The 14,541-nt window shown below is 40.5% G+C and overlaps 2 protein-coding genes across 6 annotated transcripts in view; one reads left to right on the top strand and one right to left on the bottom strand.

Moving 5' to 3' along the window:
- Nlg4 (Neuroligin 4) overlaps nucleotides 1-9,752 on the bottom strand; it is a 40,665-nt gene extending 30,913 nt beyond the window's left edge. For 4 of the 5 annotated variants that reach the window (NM_001300491.1, NM_001170191.2, NM_001170190.2 and 1 more), the window contains exons 1-7: nucleotides 9,583-9,752; nucleotides 7,846-8,363; nucleotides 3,056-3,480; nucleotides 2,597-2,814; nucleotides 1,949-2,098; nucleotides 1,394-1,827; nucleotides 647-1,030 (exon numbers count right to left, since the gene is read on the bottom strand). In NM_001300491.1, the coding sequence (NP_001287420.1) occupies nucleotides 647-1,030; nucleotides 1,394-1,827; nucleotides 1,949-2,098; nucleotides 2,597-2,814; nucleotides 3,056-3,306 (1,437 nt within the window). In that variant the 5' untranslated portion in view covers nucleotides 3,307-3,480; nucleotides 7,846-8,363; nucleotides 9,583-9,752. Of the gene's footprint in view, nucleotides 1-646; nucleotides 1,031-1,393; nucleotides 1,828-1,948; nucleotides 2,099-2,596; nucleotides 2,815-3,055; nucleotides 3,481-7,845; nucleotides 8,383-9,582 lie in introns of all 5 variants that reach the window. The other variant, NM_001043265.2, reaches the window with a different exon arrangement.
- On the top strand, nucleotides 4,770-6,360 carry CG17199 (uncharacterized protein). The gene has a single exon (NM_142611.1). The coding sequence runs from the start codon at nucleotides 4,840-4,842 to the stop codon at nucleotides 6,223-6,225; it is 1,386 nt and encodes a 461-aa protein (NP_650868.1). The 5' UTR covers nucleotides 4,770-4,839; the 3' UTR covers nucleotides 6,226-6,360.
- Nucleotides 9,753-14,541: the final 4,789 nt, after the last annotated feature.

Here is a 14,541-nt window from a genome sequence, read left to right as displayed (position 1 = left end):
TGCTATTTGTGCTTTGGCTGTATAAGTTTTTGCTTTCAGCCAATTACCCAAGGGAAAATATGTACTTTTCTGCCACCTCGAAAGGGGTGTTTTAATCATGTTAATAGATTAGACTCAAAGTCAATTGCAAGGTATTAAATCGAAAATCATTGCTACATTTGACGTCCCTTTAGACTCTGAAATATGTACGCTGTTTCTCTTAGCCTGGTTAATTTGTCAATTTAGTAAGCTGGAACAATTTTGGAAGAAATAATAAAATGTTTGCATCTTAAATGTGTTGCATAAAATGCCTGAGTTGGATTAAATTTGCATAAGCAGCCATAAGTCTAGTCAGTGCTTGATTTGCATATAAAATATTCAAAGCGAAGAGAAATGGCAAAAAAAAAATAAATGATTCACTGGAGCGAACCATATTTCTTTCATCCGCCAACTGTCTATAAAGTTTTCACTCGCAAACTTTTTAAGTTAAAAAGTAAATGGTTAGATAAAGGCAATAATTAAGCTTTAACTGACGGCAGACAAGAAGAACATATAACGTCATTGGGAGGGCAAGGAAATATCTGAAGAACAAAATTTATGGCCACATCGCAGACATCGCATTCCCAATAAAGATTTATATTTAAATAGTATAAGGAAAATTACTCACCGTATAGAAAATCTCGTTGAGGTGATAATTGTAGGCGTTGCGGACGTAGGTGCGGATAATTTTATCGCGTCTCTCGCCCTCGAAACCATTTTGTATATCGTGGGCACTGAAGCGCCAAATCGATTCGCCCGTAACGACGCCAAACAGGACGTCATAGTGACCGCCCATATTCATCGTTCCGGCCCCGCTGCCGCCGAAATATCCACCGCCGAACGACGATCCGGAGCCACCGCCTCCTCCGCCACCGGCCCCGCCTCCTTGCCCGCCACCACCTCCGGCGGACGACTGGAAACCGGAGTCCGCTGACGAGCGCCTCGAGTTGCGCGCCATTAAATCATCGATATCGAGATTGGAATGCCCGGGTCGTATGACAACGCCATCAACCTAAATTGAAATCGAGGAGGGCAAAGGAATCGCAAGTAAGTGACAGGAGTAGTGGTCCTTCAAGGACGAGGAGCGGGATGCGTAAGTAAGTAATAAAGTCCATTGAAGCGAGGACCGAACAAAGAGAGCAAGTGCCACAAAACGCGAAATCAATGACTTCAAATGAGTGCTCTGAGTGGACTAACTCTTTGCATCAAATGGCATTACATTTTTTTTAAGTTTTAGGTTTTTCGTAATGGCTTGACTATAAATTTAAAATATTATCATCAATTTGTTTGAAGTAGTAATATCTTTAATTCATTTTTAATTAACTGCTGTTATTACTTTATTAGCAAAAGAAAGCTGTATTGATTTATGACTCACCGAAGGCCCGAAGGATGTGAGAAAATTTGGAGCCTGAATGTCGGCTAGGTAAAGGTCTTCCAGGGGAACATCCCTCAGACAATCGACAATCTGCTCGTGGTGGCGATTGATATCATCGGGAATGGTGCAGTTAACCTCCTTGGCCAGCTTGATGGCAAATAGTACTGGATCCTCGACCAAAGCCCACGATGAGTACGCTGATCCGGACATGAGAATAGCCCGGTGGAAGAGACCACGGACCATTGTAGGCGAGGTCATTAGGTAATTAATACAGGCTGCACCCGTTCCATGACCCGCCAACGTCACCGAATTGGGATCTCCGCCAAACTTTTGGATATTCTGCTGAATCCAATGCAGGGCAGCCATCTGGTCCATCAGCCCGTAGTTGGCCACTCTGGCATGGGCATGTGGATTGGGATTGGCGTTGAGGAAACCTGCCAAATAATTACGAGTTTTAAATATATTGCCAAAACTTATAAGGGAACAAAATGTTGATTTCAAAAGGTAAATCTTAAACGGAAATTTATATTTTTTTTTTGTTAAACATTTGATTACCTAATATTCCGAGTCGGTAGTTGAGTGTTACCACCACAACTTCCCCGTAGCTCGCCAGGACACTGCCGTCGTAAGGATTTCCGCTGCTCCACTCGAAGGACTCGCCGTGTATGAACACAATCACCGGCAACTTCTTCTCATTGGCCCCGGCTGGCAAAACACAAAAAAAAAAAGAGTGAACAAAACGTTGTGTCAGCCGTGTTGCAATCAAGATACGAATATATTAATCCAGTTTTTTTCTCTATTTGTTGTATTTTTTGAAACTTGTGATAGCGAATTTTTCCCTTTCAACACACCGCCAAGTGCCCGAGAGCGCTCATGACCCATTAAACGTTTCCGATTGCGTGCAAAGCGGATTTTGCCAGCACTCCGGCGGTGGAATCGCTTCAGATTAGCGATTCCCCCGGATCCGGCTCGTCCAGGGATTGTGAGCTTAGTGGGGTGGCGACTGCGATAAGGTTTGCGCAGTGGTTACGTGAGCTCTGGCTTTTCTTTTGCGTAGAAATTATTGGCATTACGTGGCGTACGATTAATCTTAATTAATTGAATTTAAGTGAGATTTATGTGCAGCTCTTTGTGCTACAATTGCGGCTAGCCATGTTTTTCCAGCGCAGCTGTAGATTTTTGAAGTAAATATTCTGGACTTACCATTGACCGGCGAGAACACATTTAGGTACAGGCAGTCCTCGGACTGGTTTTCAAGAAATGGCAGCAATCTCTTTAAGTACTCCAGGCGACCCTTGGGCATCTTCTCCAGCGCCGCCGTCTCATTTTGGATATTGGGCAAACGCTGCGGACACACGGGACTGTATTTATCCGATATCCGGATGCCGTCCCAAGGCGCTGGAGCTCTCGTGGGACTAAACCTGGATAATAGAGATTGGGTACTTTATTTTAACTTTATAAAATATTAAGGGATAAAAGCATTGATCCTAAGTAATAATAGATAATTCTACTTTTAAATTGAAACTGAGATTATTGACTTTATGATTTATGCAATAATGCTGAATTTATTTGAACTGTTACGCATTGGAGATGGGTGCATTTGAATCAGTATTTAAGGGTGTATTCAATTCAAGTTTAAGTTATTTTACATAAATTCCTTACCGATTTTGTTTGGTGGGAGGCGTTGCATATGGCACACCCAGGAAGACCTCTACGGATCGCAGGAAGCGAAAGCTATCCAGGGGCAGGATGAGTCCATGAAGTCGGCCATAGCGCGTCTGAACGATACGGTGGCCCAGGCGAGCGCCCTTGTAGATGTCCGCCGTGGAGGCCCCGGCACAGTGCATCCAGGAAATGAGGACTGTAGGAAGCAGCAGGAGCCGCAGCAACAGCAGCAGCTGACTTTCCCCCATCCTTGCACAGTGGAGCTTCACGTTGTGCGACCTGAGCGAGCTATTGTTAAACTGTCTTCACCTATTTCGATGTGGCTCTGGATTGACGCGACTTCTTTCTGATCATCTAGACTATCTGTACTGAAGCGCTGGGATGACGAGACTATCTGCCAGCTGACTGGATTTCATCGTGATCTGGAAAATTTAGTAACTAAATTATAACTCTTCGGTTTATTCAATATATTTGCTTTTGTTATTAAGTAGTATATAATTATGAGAAATATTTAATTACTGTGTCTTTTATTAGTTCTTAAATCATTATATCCGCATAAAATTAATTTGGCACATAAAATATTTCTGATTCTGGGATCTTAGGAGTTAAGTTATATATTTTAATTACTTTAGGACAAGTCTGATTTCTTTGCATTGCATTATTTCCGTGCCAAATTAAAAAATGAATTGTTCTGTAAGCAAATACATTTTTAAAGATTAAATAATCCGTTTCTGTATTTATTGTGAATAACACAAAGTAGACATTTATGCATGTGAGTTCCGTGTCATATATGTATGAAGGCAATTAATAGGATAATATGCATTATTTATTAATGTAGATATGGTAGGCTGATAAAAAGTAAACTAAAGATATTAAAAAAGCTTTTTGTTTGGTTAATAAATTCAGAACCCAACTGTTGACTAATTCAATCATCTTTTTCACCGATAGCCATGAAAACTAATTGGTCGTTTATTATCATGAATATCATGAATGCAAGCGAACTATATTTACATTCCATATTAAACCATTAGCTACATACAATAAAAAGAAGACAGTGTTAAATTAAAGTGCTGTTTCATTTTTATGCGAATCCAGTTGGCGGCCACATAAATAAACAAGGTCACCGTAACATTTTCCACATCGCGTGAACACTGAATTTTCATCTGGTACCGTTAAAATGTATCTGTATCCGTACATGTATGTATCTGCTTGGTGTTTGCTGGCTCAAGGTTACTTTACACATCCTTAACTGTGCCAGTGCAATTTGTGTGCATTTTTAAGCTTTTACATCCATCGCATTTGTTTTCCCTTTTTGACTTTACCCTGCTTATTTGTGTCCTGATATTTCGTTGTTTCTGTGCTGACAATTCAAGTACGCACAGCGAGTGGTGAATGCGAAAGTAGCTCATTTGGATATATACACTTATTTGTAAAAATGTATCTTTTGTATACCTCGTATGCGAAATGTGAGCTGTTACCAAGAGCTACGCGTTGGGAAGCAATGGAATGCACAGGGAATTTGTTTGAAAATGTTCGCTGTACATTTTTCTACGCTAATATGTATTACATTTTTGTGTAAATGTAAATACATTTTGTATATATAAATTAATACGAGAAAAATTAATAATAAAACTTTTGAGCAGAATTAAATTCTATAAAAGCAAATGCAATTATCAATTTACATAGTTCGGAACTCATTATACCTTAGAAAAATACTACAAACTCTACAGGAACATATATTTAGAAAATAAGATAACACTCATTTGGCAAACGCTGAGGAAATGAGGGTGGTGGCCAACTTTTTGGATTCCCTACGAAAGGTACGGCTCAAGTTGTCCACGGAAAAGCTTGCCACCAGTAATCAAACGCCAAACAGCTCGACAACACACAAATTGAATAAAGGAGTCAAAGAGTCCAGTATTGGGATAGACCATACGGAGGTCCCTCAAAATACACCAGCTGGATCCGATCAGATGTGGCATAATATCAAAAGGGTGCTGCTGATGTGTGGCGGCCAGAAGCAACCAGAGGGATTTAAGAATGCGACGAAGGATTTCAGCGGGCTGGTTGATGTCCTGGAGGCCCAGAGATTCGTTAGCCAGGTGTTCTCAGCCATGCAGGTGCCCAAACAGGCGGCCAGTGAGATGGCCGATGCATTGATAGCCGCGGATTATATGGGACAACGCTCGATGGGCATCCATAGATTGCCCTCAATTGCGGCAGATCTTCTGAATTGCACTGTTGCTGGTGACGCCACACCGGGAATCGTGTCCGAAAAGAAAGCCATCGCCTTAGTGGATGGCCACAATGCACCTGGACCCGTGGTGGCCAACTTTTGCATGGATCTGGCCCTGCAAAAGGCCCGGGAAGTGGGCATCGGCTGGGTTTCGGCTCGCAGTTCGAACTGCATTGGATTTGCTTCCTGGTATGCCTGTCAAGCGCTAGAACAGCGAATGATTGGTCTGTGCATGACGAACGCTGCTCCAACTCTGTTGCCAGCTGGTGGAATCGAACCCGTTCTGGGGGAAAACCCAATTGCCTGTGCCGCTTCCGGTGTCCATGAACAATTTGTGGCTGATTTTGGTATGGCAGCCTGTTCGGTGGATGAACTGGAGCTCTCCTATTGCAATGGCTGGTCAAAGGAAGTGCCCAAATTAGTGGCTTTGGATAGAAATGGCAAGGAGACAACATCAACGGAGGAGGCCTTAAGGGCCCAAAGAATCCGAGCCTTTCAGCCGGAGCATAAGGGTTTTGGCCTAGCTGCCGCAGTGGATATTCTGTGCGGTGTGATGACAGGTGCTCGATATGCAAATCAAATCCAGCGTCGTGGCGTCTATAGTACGGAAAATGCTCCGGCTAATCTGGGCCAAGTTTATGTGGCCATCGATCCGATGCGTTTTTGTCCCACCTTCGAGGACAGATTGGCCGATTTCCACCGGCTGTTGAGACAAGCGGTGCCCAGCAAGGTGGGAAAACCACCGATGGTGCCGGGTGACAAGGAGCTGCAACACATGAAGATGGTCGACGAACAGGGAGGACTCACAATGTCCTCCTGTACTCTGTCAGTTCTGGAAGAACTGGCCACAGAGTTTGACATCGAACCTTTAAAGATGAAGAACACTAAAACAGAAGGTGCAAGTATGCCTGAAGAATTGCCATTGATATAATTAAATCTGGCCAAGTCTTGTTTAGCTTTTGTGCTTGCGAAAAGTTTGAAGCTCGTGAAACAGCGATTTTTCTTAATTTACTTGAGATAATTATAAGTAAAGTTTAATTCAGCGAATTAAAGCGATTAGCACATTAAATTACTTTTCATTTTTAACTTGTACTGTTCACAATCTTTTTGGTCTAATGTGCACATATTCCGATTTTTTGAATAGCACTAAAGCAAATTATGCATGGATCAAAACAAGAAAATATCAATTATACATTTTCAAAACATTGATAAAAATAACATTTTGCCCGTAGATTCTAACAAAAAGCTGCGGTAAAGTAAAACCCGTTAAATAATTGATAAATACATAGGAATTTATATTAAATTCCATTTTATTAATTTTAAAGAATTGAACTAATATGAGCTATTTAAAACGTATTAGAAATTTTAATAAATTAAAAATGTAGACTAAATGTGGTAAATGGATATCACAAAAACTACCTCTCCCATTAAAGTTCAATAACATAATTCGCTATTGGTATAGACTCCCAAAACTTTAAATTAAAACAATTTAAATTTAAGTTAAATTCATACTCGCTAAATTCATACTCGAAGGCAAAGTTCGCGAAAATAAATGTTCAAAGTTCGTTTCGCAAATATTCACCTCTGAAATAGCAAAGAATGGGGTAAATTTCAAGTGGATTCCTGCCCGTCGACTAATTATGGAGCGTTAAAATATTCAAAAGTTCAAAACAAGCTCGTCTTTCTTCGTCTGGCGGCGTTTATTTGCGCACGGGAAAAAATCTGCATAATTATTTGCGTTAATTTATGCACTCTTCGGAAAAGCGAACCCACTTTTTCTTTGGCACAGTAGCAAAAGGGAGAGCCCAACAGCTGGGCCAACTAAAAATAGCAATTTTATGTGCGTGTCTGTCATAGCCAAGTATCCAAATCGATATAAAGCAAGCTATAGAAGTGGATGAGGATGTAGGGGAAATCATACCAATCATTGGGCAAATGATTAATATGATATTCTTGCTCATCAGCTTGCGGCCGCGGGGGCGTATGAGTAATAAGCTGAAACTTTTTATGACAGTGAGGTAAATTATGGCCGCCACCCAGCTCGTATTGTGTGTGACGTTCTCGCCAGTCGATGGCCCTATTCTTATCCGTATCCGCATCCAAGTTCCTAGAATCTTTGAAGACGCAACACCTGCGACTTATTAAGGTCCTGCGGCTGCCTTTGCGCAACGCACGTGACTGTGGTGTCCTTGTAGCGACATGGATTTAGATCCATGACATTGTAATCGCTTATTACCGCTGCCAATCGCCAGTGAAAGTGGAAACCGAGCGGGGATGAGGTCTTGGATTTATATATAGACGTTTTGCGTCTCGGTTTTTACTTTGAACTCATTTATCTTCATTGAATTGATTTTATTTTTGTTGACGCCGGGTAAATTAGGAAACAATGTGATTGATCTGAGTAGGGACAGAGTCTTCGCTGTGATGGGTAAATCATTCGATGATCTTCCAGGGTAAGTGGACACGATTATTTATTTTTGGTATACCCCAGCTTTGCGAAATTGACAACTTAAACTTATGGCAGAGCTCTTGTTCCTTCTGCTTGACTTACCACATGAAAGTCACAGATCTATAAACACGCATCCGTATATATTGCTGCTGCTCTTATGACTGCTGGCAGTTTTATTGTTCCTACTGTTGGCGAAAATAATCCTCGACTTCGGTTTGCTCGGCTGTTCTTTAACTTTAAGCTCGCGTATCCTTTTTCTCCTCTATTTGACGTATCCGCTTTTCTTTTCTTTGTAGGTGTTCACACAATTGCACACGCACTCACTTATGGGTACACATATACTATTGGGAAACCGTTCTGTTGATTTTTCATATATCCTGCACAGAGAAATATTTCATTTCATGTTTTGAAGCGAATTTCAATTGCTTTCACTTTTCACGGGACTCAGCAATTATATTTGCCTTTGTTCGTTGTCGTTGCTTTCCGTTTTTCGATAGATCCTTTGTTATAAATTGATTCGTTGCTACATTTTATTTGTTTAATTTAATTTTTGTTTTTATTTTTCCTGGTGATTTTAAACCGGCGCTTTCGTGTATATGCGTTCATATTTTTTTGATGGGCTTCGAATAAATAAGAATACTTTATTTTTTGTATTATGTTGTTATTCCACGTTTTTCATTCTGACAGAATTTGCTCCCATCCACACGAGATTATTAAGGATTCGCAACTCCTTTTTTTATATTTACTGAAGACTGCGATAGGACATTTTTATTTTCATTGGAAATTCAAATTAATGAAAAATTGGAAAATCGCCCGAGGCTTAAGAACCATGTTTTTTCTTGTTTTCGGTAAGAGAATTAAGCAGTCAAGTTTTTTACGAATGAAATAACAGGAGATGTACTACGAAAGTAACGCCCTTTTTATAAGGTCAAAATTTTCAAATTTGAATATTTAATTTCAATAGAAGTACGAAAACAATTTGACCTACACTTTATGTTACGCAAGTTACAAGGAAATGGAAAAGTGTTACTAAAAAGCAGTAACTAAAAATTAAAGAAATTCGAATTGATATATTAATTAATAAGCTACAAGTGTAGATATATATTATAACAACAAAATCATATTGTTAAATAAAAAGCGTGCACGCCATATGTTTTTGAGTTTGAGCAATATCTAATCACATGCTCAACGGATAATTATGAATAATAGAACAACATAATATAACAAGAAAATTAAAGGAAAATTTCAGACTAAATTGTCAGCCAAGAGTTGGTAATAACTGGAGGCCTGGCCTTAGCTTATTCCAACTTGAACTGTCAACAATTGAAACTTTTGCTTGCCTACTTTTAGGGGTTACGGTGTCGTTGGCGTATGCCTGGCTTAATTATTCCATCCACGGCGATTAAACTTACAAGAGCCTAATTGCATGCAAGTCGTGCAGCGACGATGGAAACAAGGGGGCATGCAACGTGTTTCCCCCCAAAAAAAGGGGAGCGTCAATGACCGTTAAGTGGAATGTGAGCGACGTGGCTAACTTTATATTTCCATCAAAATTTCATATATTTTTTCTGGATTCTGCAAGCAGTTTTTCTTGGTCGCCTGCCCTACACAACAAAAAAGTGCGAGAGAAGAGAAAAAGCGTAAAATAAATAAGGATGGAGAAATGCCGCAAGGCAGCAGACAAAGGAGAAGATGACGCGGCTCTGTAGCGGATTCTTAAGCCTTGGCACACATTTACATTTCACGCACACACAAAACGTAGATATGTTTGTCGATTCGCCTTAATTTCGCATAGATAAAAGGACAACTTCTGCCTGAAACACATTTTCAATTGCTCACATTTACAGCTGGCGATGATACACTCATACAGCCGCAATCCGTCACACCAACGCACACCAACACACGCGCACGGCGGCGATGAGAGAACGGGACTAAAGGACCAAGCACCGTTGCCACGTGCAAGTTTCCGGTGGCAGAACGTTTTCAGTTGTGTCCACGACGCACGAGTGTATTCCAACGACTGAAGATTCCTTTCGTTGATGGCCTGGCTTCAGACCTCATCGGCAATGTGGGTTAAGCTCCAAAGGTACTGCTTTATTCTCTCCGTAAAGAGAGTGAGAGGCCCTGGAAGTGGAACCCATTCAAAGCTCTCTCTCTCTCTCTCTCTCTCTCTCTCTCTCTCTCTTCAATCGAATCAGCTGTTTGCTCCACCCCCGGAAAATCGAGAAAACCCGTGGAGTAAAAAACCAAAACAACAATAGGGAATTAAGTCAATTTCGTGCCGTTCTCTTTTTGTTTTCAAATTCAACCCCCTCAACCGGAACTCTCCTGTTTTTGCGCTTTGATTTTACTTTTCTACGAATTTTATGCCGTCGTTATTACCGTAGTCACATGGCGACATACCCACTCAGCTTTTATTGGGGCAGGTAATGGTTCCTCGATGCCACTTCCTATTCGATGGATGCAGAGTTTTTATTCCACATTTTAATGGCTTAGTGGGGAAAACAGCGGTACTAACAACATACTCAGGAGTATAAATAATGAAATAACACTAATAATGCATGTGGAAGTCAAATTTTATTTCTATGTCGTGTGCAGAACGAAAGGTTTGTTTATATAGGGCCACTTTATATGGGGTTGCTTTATTAAATATAAAGAGTACACAAATGCCAAATGATTACTTTAATCATTTCATTATATTATATATTGTTCTTATTAATGACTAACCAAAAGTTTTTCGAAGTTGCATAAGGAGGTTATGCAACTATCCCTAGGTTTTCTTGTTTAATAAAATACACATTTAATTTTAGTATTATTATAAAGAGCAATGCATATGCAGGCGCTGAAAAAATTCAACATTTCTTACAAGACTCTTCTTTGATATGGCGACATGCTTAAACGCAGAAACTTTGATATATATTTTGTGCCATAAATCCTTGCGCCGGAAATCTCACACATGAGGGCGGTCAGAACGCTAACAAGAAAAACCAGCTTACCAGGAGCAGATTCTACAGCCACAACCTCCTTTGTCATCATCAAAAATGCCAAGAGAACCGAAAACCAACCCAAAAGCAACAATGACAACTCCAATGAATGGCGACAAATCAGTTAGCTAAATGTTGCCGAGCCAGGCGTGCGTGCGATTTGACCGCAGTTTGTGTGATTCCATCATCGAAAAACCATACAGAAGGCGAAGGACAAAGGGTCCAGGACATAATTGAAGGCGAAAGGCGGCGTGGAGAGCTCTGTCGGATGGGAGGCGGTGAAAAATAACTGGAAATTATTTTCCAACATAAATCCTGGCACGGCAAGTTATTACAGTAATTTCATGATAAATGTCCGATAAATAAATGTATAAATAAAAGTCTTGTTTGTCGGAAAGCGGGCATACATGTCTAATGAAGTAGCAGCAGAAATCATGCTGTGCCAAAAGAGCCTACAGTGCGTATACGTGATGTTTGATGTCCCATGTCTAATTGGATTAATGAGAGGTTATTGCACTCTTTCCACCAAAAATTCTCGGTATTTGCCCATTCCCTAGGTCGTAAATATTCAAAAATAACAAAGGCTAATCAGCCAAAGGTCTATATACGCCGAAACGGTCGTCACACAAGCATAAATCAAATTATTTTCTATTTAATTTTGGGATTTCTTGCGCTGACAAAAACCAAAAGCCGTTGGGCTTAGTTCTCGGCTTCTGAAATGTTGAGCCATGCCCACCATGGACATATGACATGATTACTGGCGGCGCGTGTTGCTACGATTGTATGTACGTATATATTTAGCATGAAATAACCCCATGTTTTTGGCTGGGCACAATATTTATGGGCTTAATATGCAAAGCTTGGTGCGCGAAATTTAGGCTTTAAATGTTTTGATATTTTCGCTTCAGCACAAAAATTACTTGTCGGATGTACATACAAGTCGTAGCGTAATGTCAAAAATATGAAGCGAATGCCAAACTATAGTATTCCGGAATCTCAGACAGCATCTCAAGTAATTTATGTTACGTAAGTGCCAGACGGAGCGGCGTTAAACGGGTTTGTAACAAATTTAAATTTTAATTAATGCCATTAATAACAAGAAGATCCGACGCGCAGGGCATGTTTTAATGGGTTAAGACTGGAAAAACGTCGACTCGGAATGGGGGGTGATTTTTAACGCGCAATTGAAGTTTACAGCCGTCCGAAAATATGCGAAAATGCGTTGTCTTGTCTGTTTTTCCCGCTCGTCTGTCCCGATTCGTCCTGGCGAGATGGAAACAACCACAAAACAAAACTTTGCAATTTGCTGCGAGTACAAATTGGAAAATCTCCCTTCAGGCGGCAGGAGGATGGTGTCCAGACAATGCGCACTTAATGCGCGGCCACGAGCCGATCCGCACTTTAATTGTTGATTATACAAATTGTTTGATGCCTGCCCATGAAGCCATGGCGTCCACTGAGCCCATCGAGCCATGGTCCGTGGTCCGTTGCAAGGCCATAAAATATTCAAGTTGAAGAGTTTTCCACGACGGGCACGCACTAAAAACCACAAATGGTAGATGAGCATGCTGTTGGGGCGGTGAATCCTTCGGTGGAGCCGACATTGGCAGCATGGTTGTTGTCATCCGAGCTGGCCACATAAAAGTGTAATTAAGTTCGCGTGTCGCACATTTAATTGTTTTTTAATGAATGAGGGAGCAAAAATCATTTTACACAGCAGCTGCATTTCATACGCATCAGTCCGGGCGGCAAAGGGAGCAACCTCCAGGACTCGATGCATTTTTCGATTCTTTTCTTTTTTTTTGCCATGCAATACCCTGGTAACCGTGCGAAAAATTGTATTTTTCCCGGCGCCAAAAATTTAATTATTTCCGTTTCTCTGATTTGTTTGAGGCTCAAATTGAAAAAAAATTGTGGGCCATTTAAATATTCCCTGGACCGGAGCAATTCTTATGGCAAACATTCCACTTTCTGTCGGTTGTCGCTCTGCTCTGTTCACAAGTGAATTGATTTCACTGGCAAAGGGTTGCGGACACGAGAGATTTATTCCAACAACTGAAAAAAAAAAGAAATCTCGGTTACATTCGAATAAAATAAAGCCGAACAAACATTTCGTTCATTTCAATAAAGATGAACAAAAGGGATAATCTAGCTCCATTGGATAGTCTTGAAGATACCCACTTGGTTACATTTTTAAACAGTGCTTACCCTTTCCCATATATCACAAGACATTGCGAGGCATTGAATTTATGATTCAAGAAATGCAATAATGCATAAATAGAATATATTTATCGGCAACCATTTCCAAACTATTAAAAATTCTGCCATAAATCAATAAAATGCGATTTATGCGATGCCAGCACTTGATGCTCGAATGTGTGTGTAATTCGCACAAAATATTTTATATGTAAATTGCGGAGAACGACGACGCTGGTAAATATGCAAAGAGTATTTTGCCGACGAGAAATATTGCAAAAAGGAGACGAAACAAAAAATACTAAAATACTTGGCATTTGCCAACCATCGAAATGCCGACTGTCGAACGTGGGTTGCTCCTTTTCCTTATTGGCGCACTTTGCTCCTTTTACGGTTGCATGAATTTTTGAGCAGCTTCACTTCCGGTTATAGTAGCCGGAAATTGCAACAGAAATACTTGCCACACAAACACACTCCCGCAGTGCCGTATATGTACGACATTTGTATGCAAATACTGAGTCGATGATTTTGCATATGTTTGTCCACGAAGAGCCACGGTGCGTATGCGTGATGTGCACAAGCGATCTTTCTTTTCCTTCGCTTTATTTTTATTTCCCCAACAACAGCGCTCACCTGCATCGGCGTCCTTCCACAGCATATTTTCCTCCATAACCTTGGACAAACAGCATTTGCTCAGCCCTCGGGCACATTGATGGCTGGCAGTATTTATGAGTCGCATAAAAATGGCAAATTTGTGGCAGTCATTGAGTTATTTTCAGGTGTGTCTTCTTCGCCATCTCACCGGGGAAGAATTCTCGCAGAGAAAATGGAGCAAACTACTATAGGGGAAACATTTTGAAAGCTAAGTGAGTCGGATTTGCATATTTTATATGGCAAGGATTTGTAGAATTTCCTTCCAATGCTGAGAATTTTTGAGCGTTTACATTTTCTCGACAGTTTACGATAGCAGCAGAGAAAAGAGCATCGCTGTCAGTGTACTTTTGGGCAGAGTAATTGAAATATTTAAGAATGCGTGTATTTATATAGGAATTTTAAACAGAATTTGAAAATTGATTCTGTAGACTTACTAATAAATATTTTTGATGATGTGACAAATATATTACAATTAAAATTTAAAATGTGTCCTAAAGTACACAGAGATGTGAACTATTACTTATACCGTACGTATAAACAAAAGCAATTTTATTACTTAAAGAAATTGACAGTTAAATTAAAAACAATCCTATTTTAATATTAGCCAACTTATGTTATACTCGACTATCTGGGTAAATAATAAAATGTATCGATTTAAAACTAGGCTTAGCGTTTCGAAGGGTTGAATTTGCTGTTTTCTTAAGCCACAGCTCTGTGAACTTAATAATTATGACAAAAGTTTGCTCAGAAAGCGACAGGCTATAATTAAACTTTGGCCTCTTTATGGCGTCGGCCGTCAAGTTAACCGCGATTAACACACAATCAGCTTAAACGTTCGACCCTTTGCAGCCAGCACTGTTGTACACGGGACAGACACAGGGAGAGGCACAGGCAACCCTCCCTATAACCGCTTCCCATTCCTGTCATCCTGTCGCCCAGGACACCCAGAAGCTCCATGGGACAA

This window comes from Drosophila melanogaster, chromosome 3R (assembly GCF_000001215.4).
Source record: "Drosophila melanogaster chromosome 3R".
In the NCBI taxonomy this organism is placed as follows: domain Eukaryota; kingdom Metazoa; phylum Arthropoda; class Insecta; order Diptera; family Drosophilidae; genus Drosophila; species Drosophila melanogaster.
Note: the sequence above shows the minus strand (reverse complement) of the source record. Positions and strands in the feature narration are given on the sequence as shown.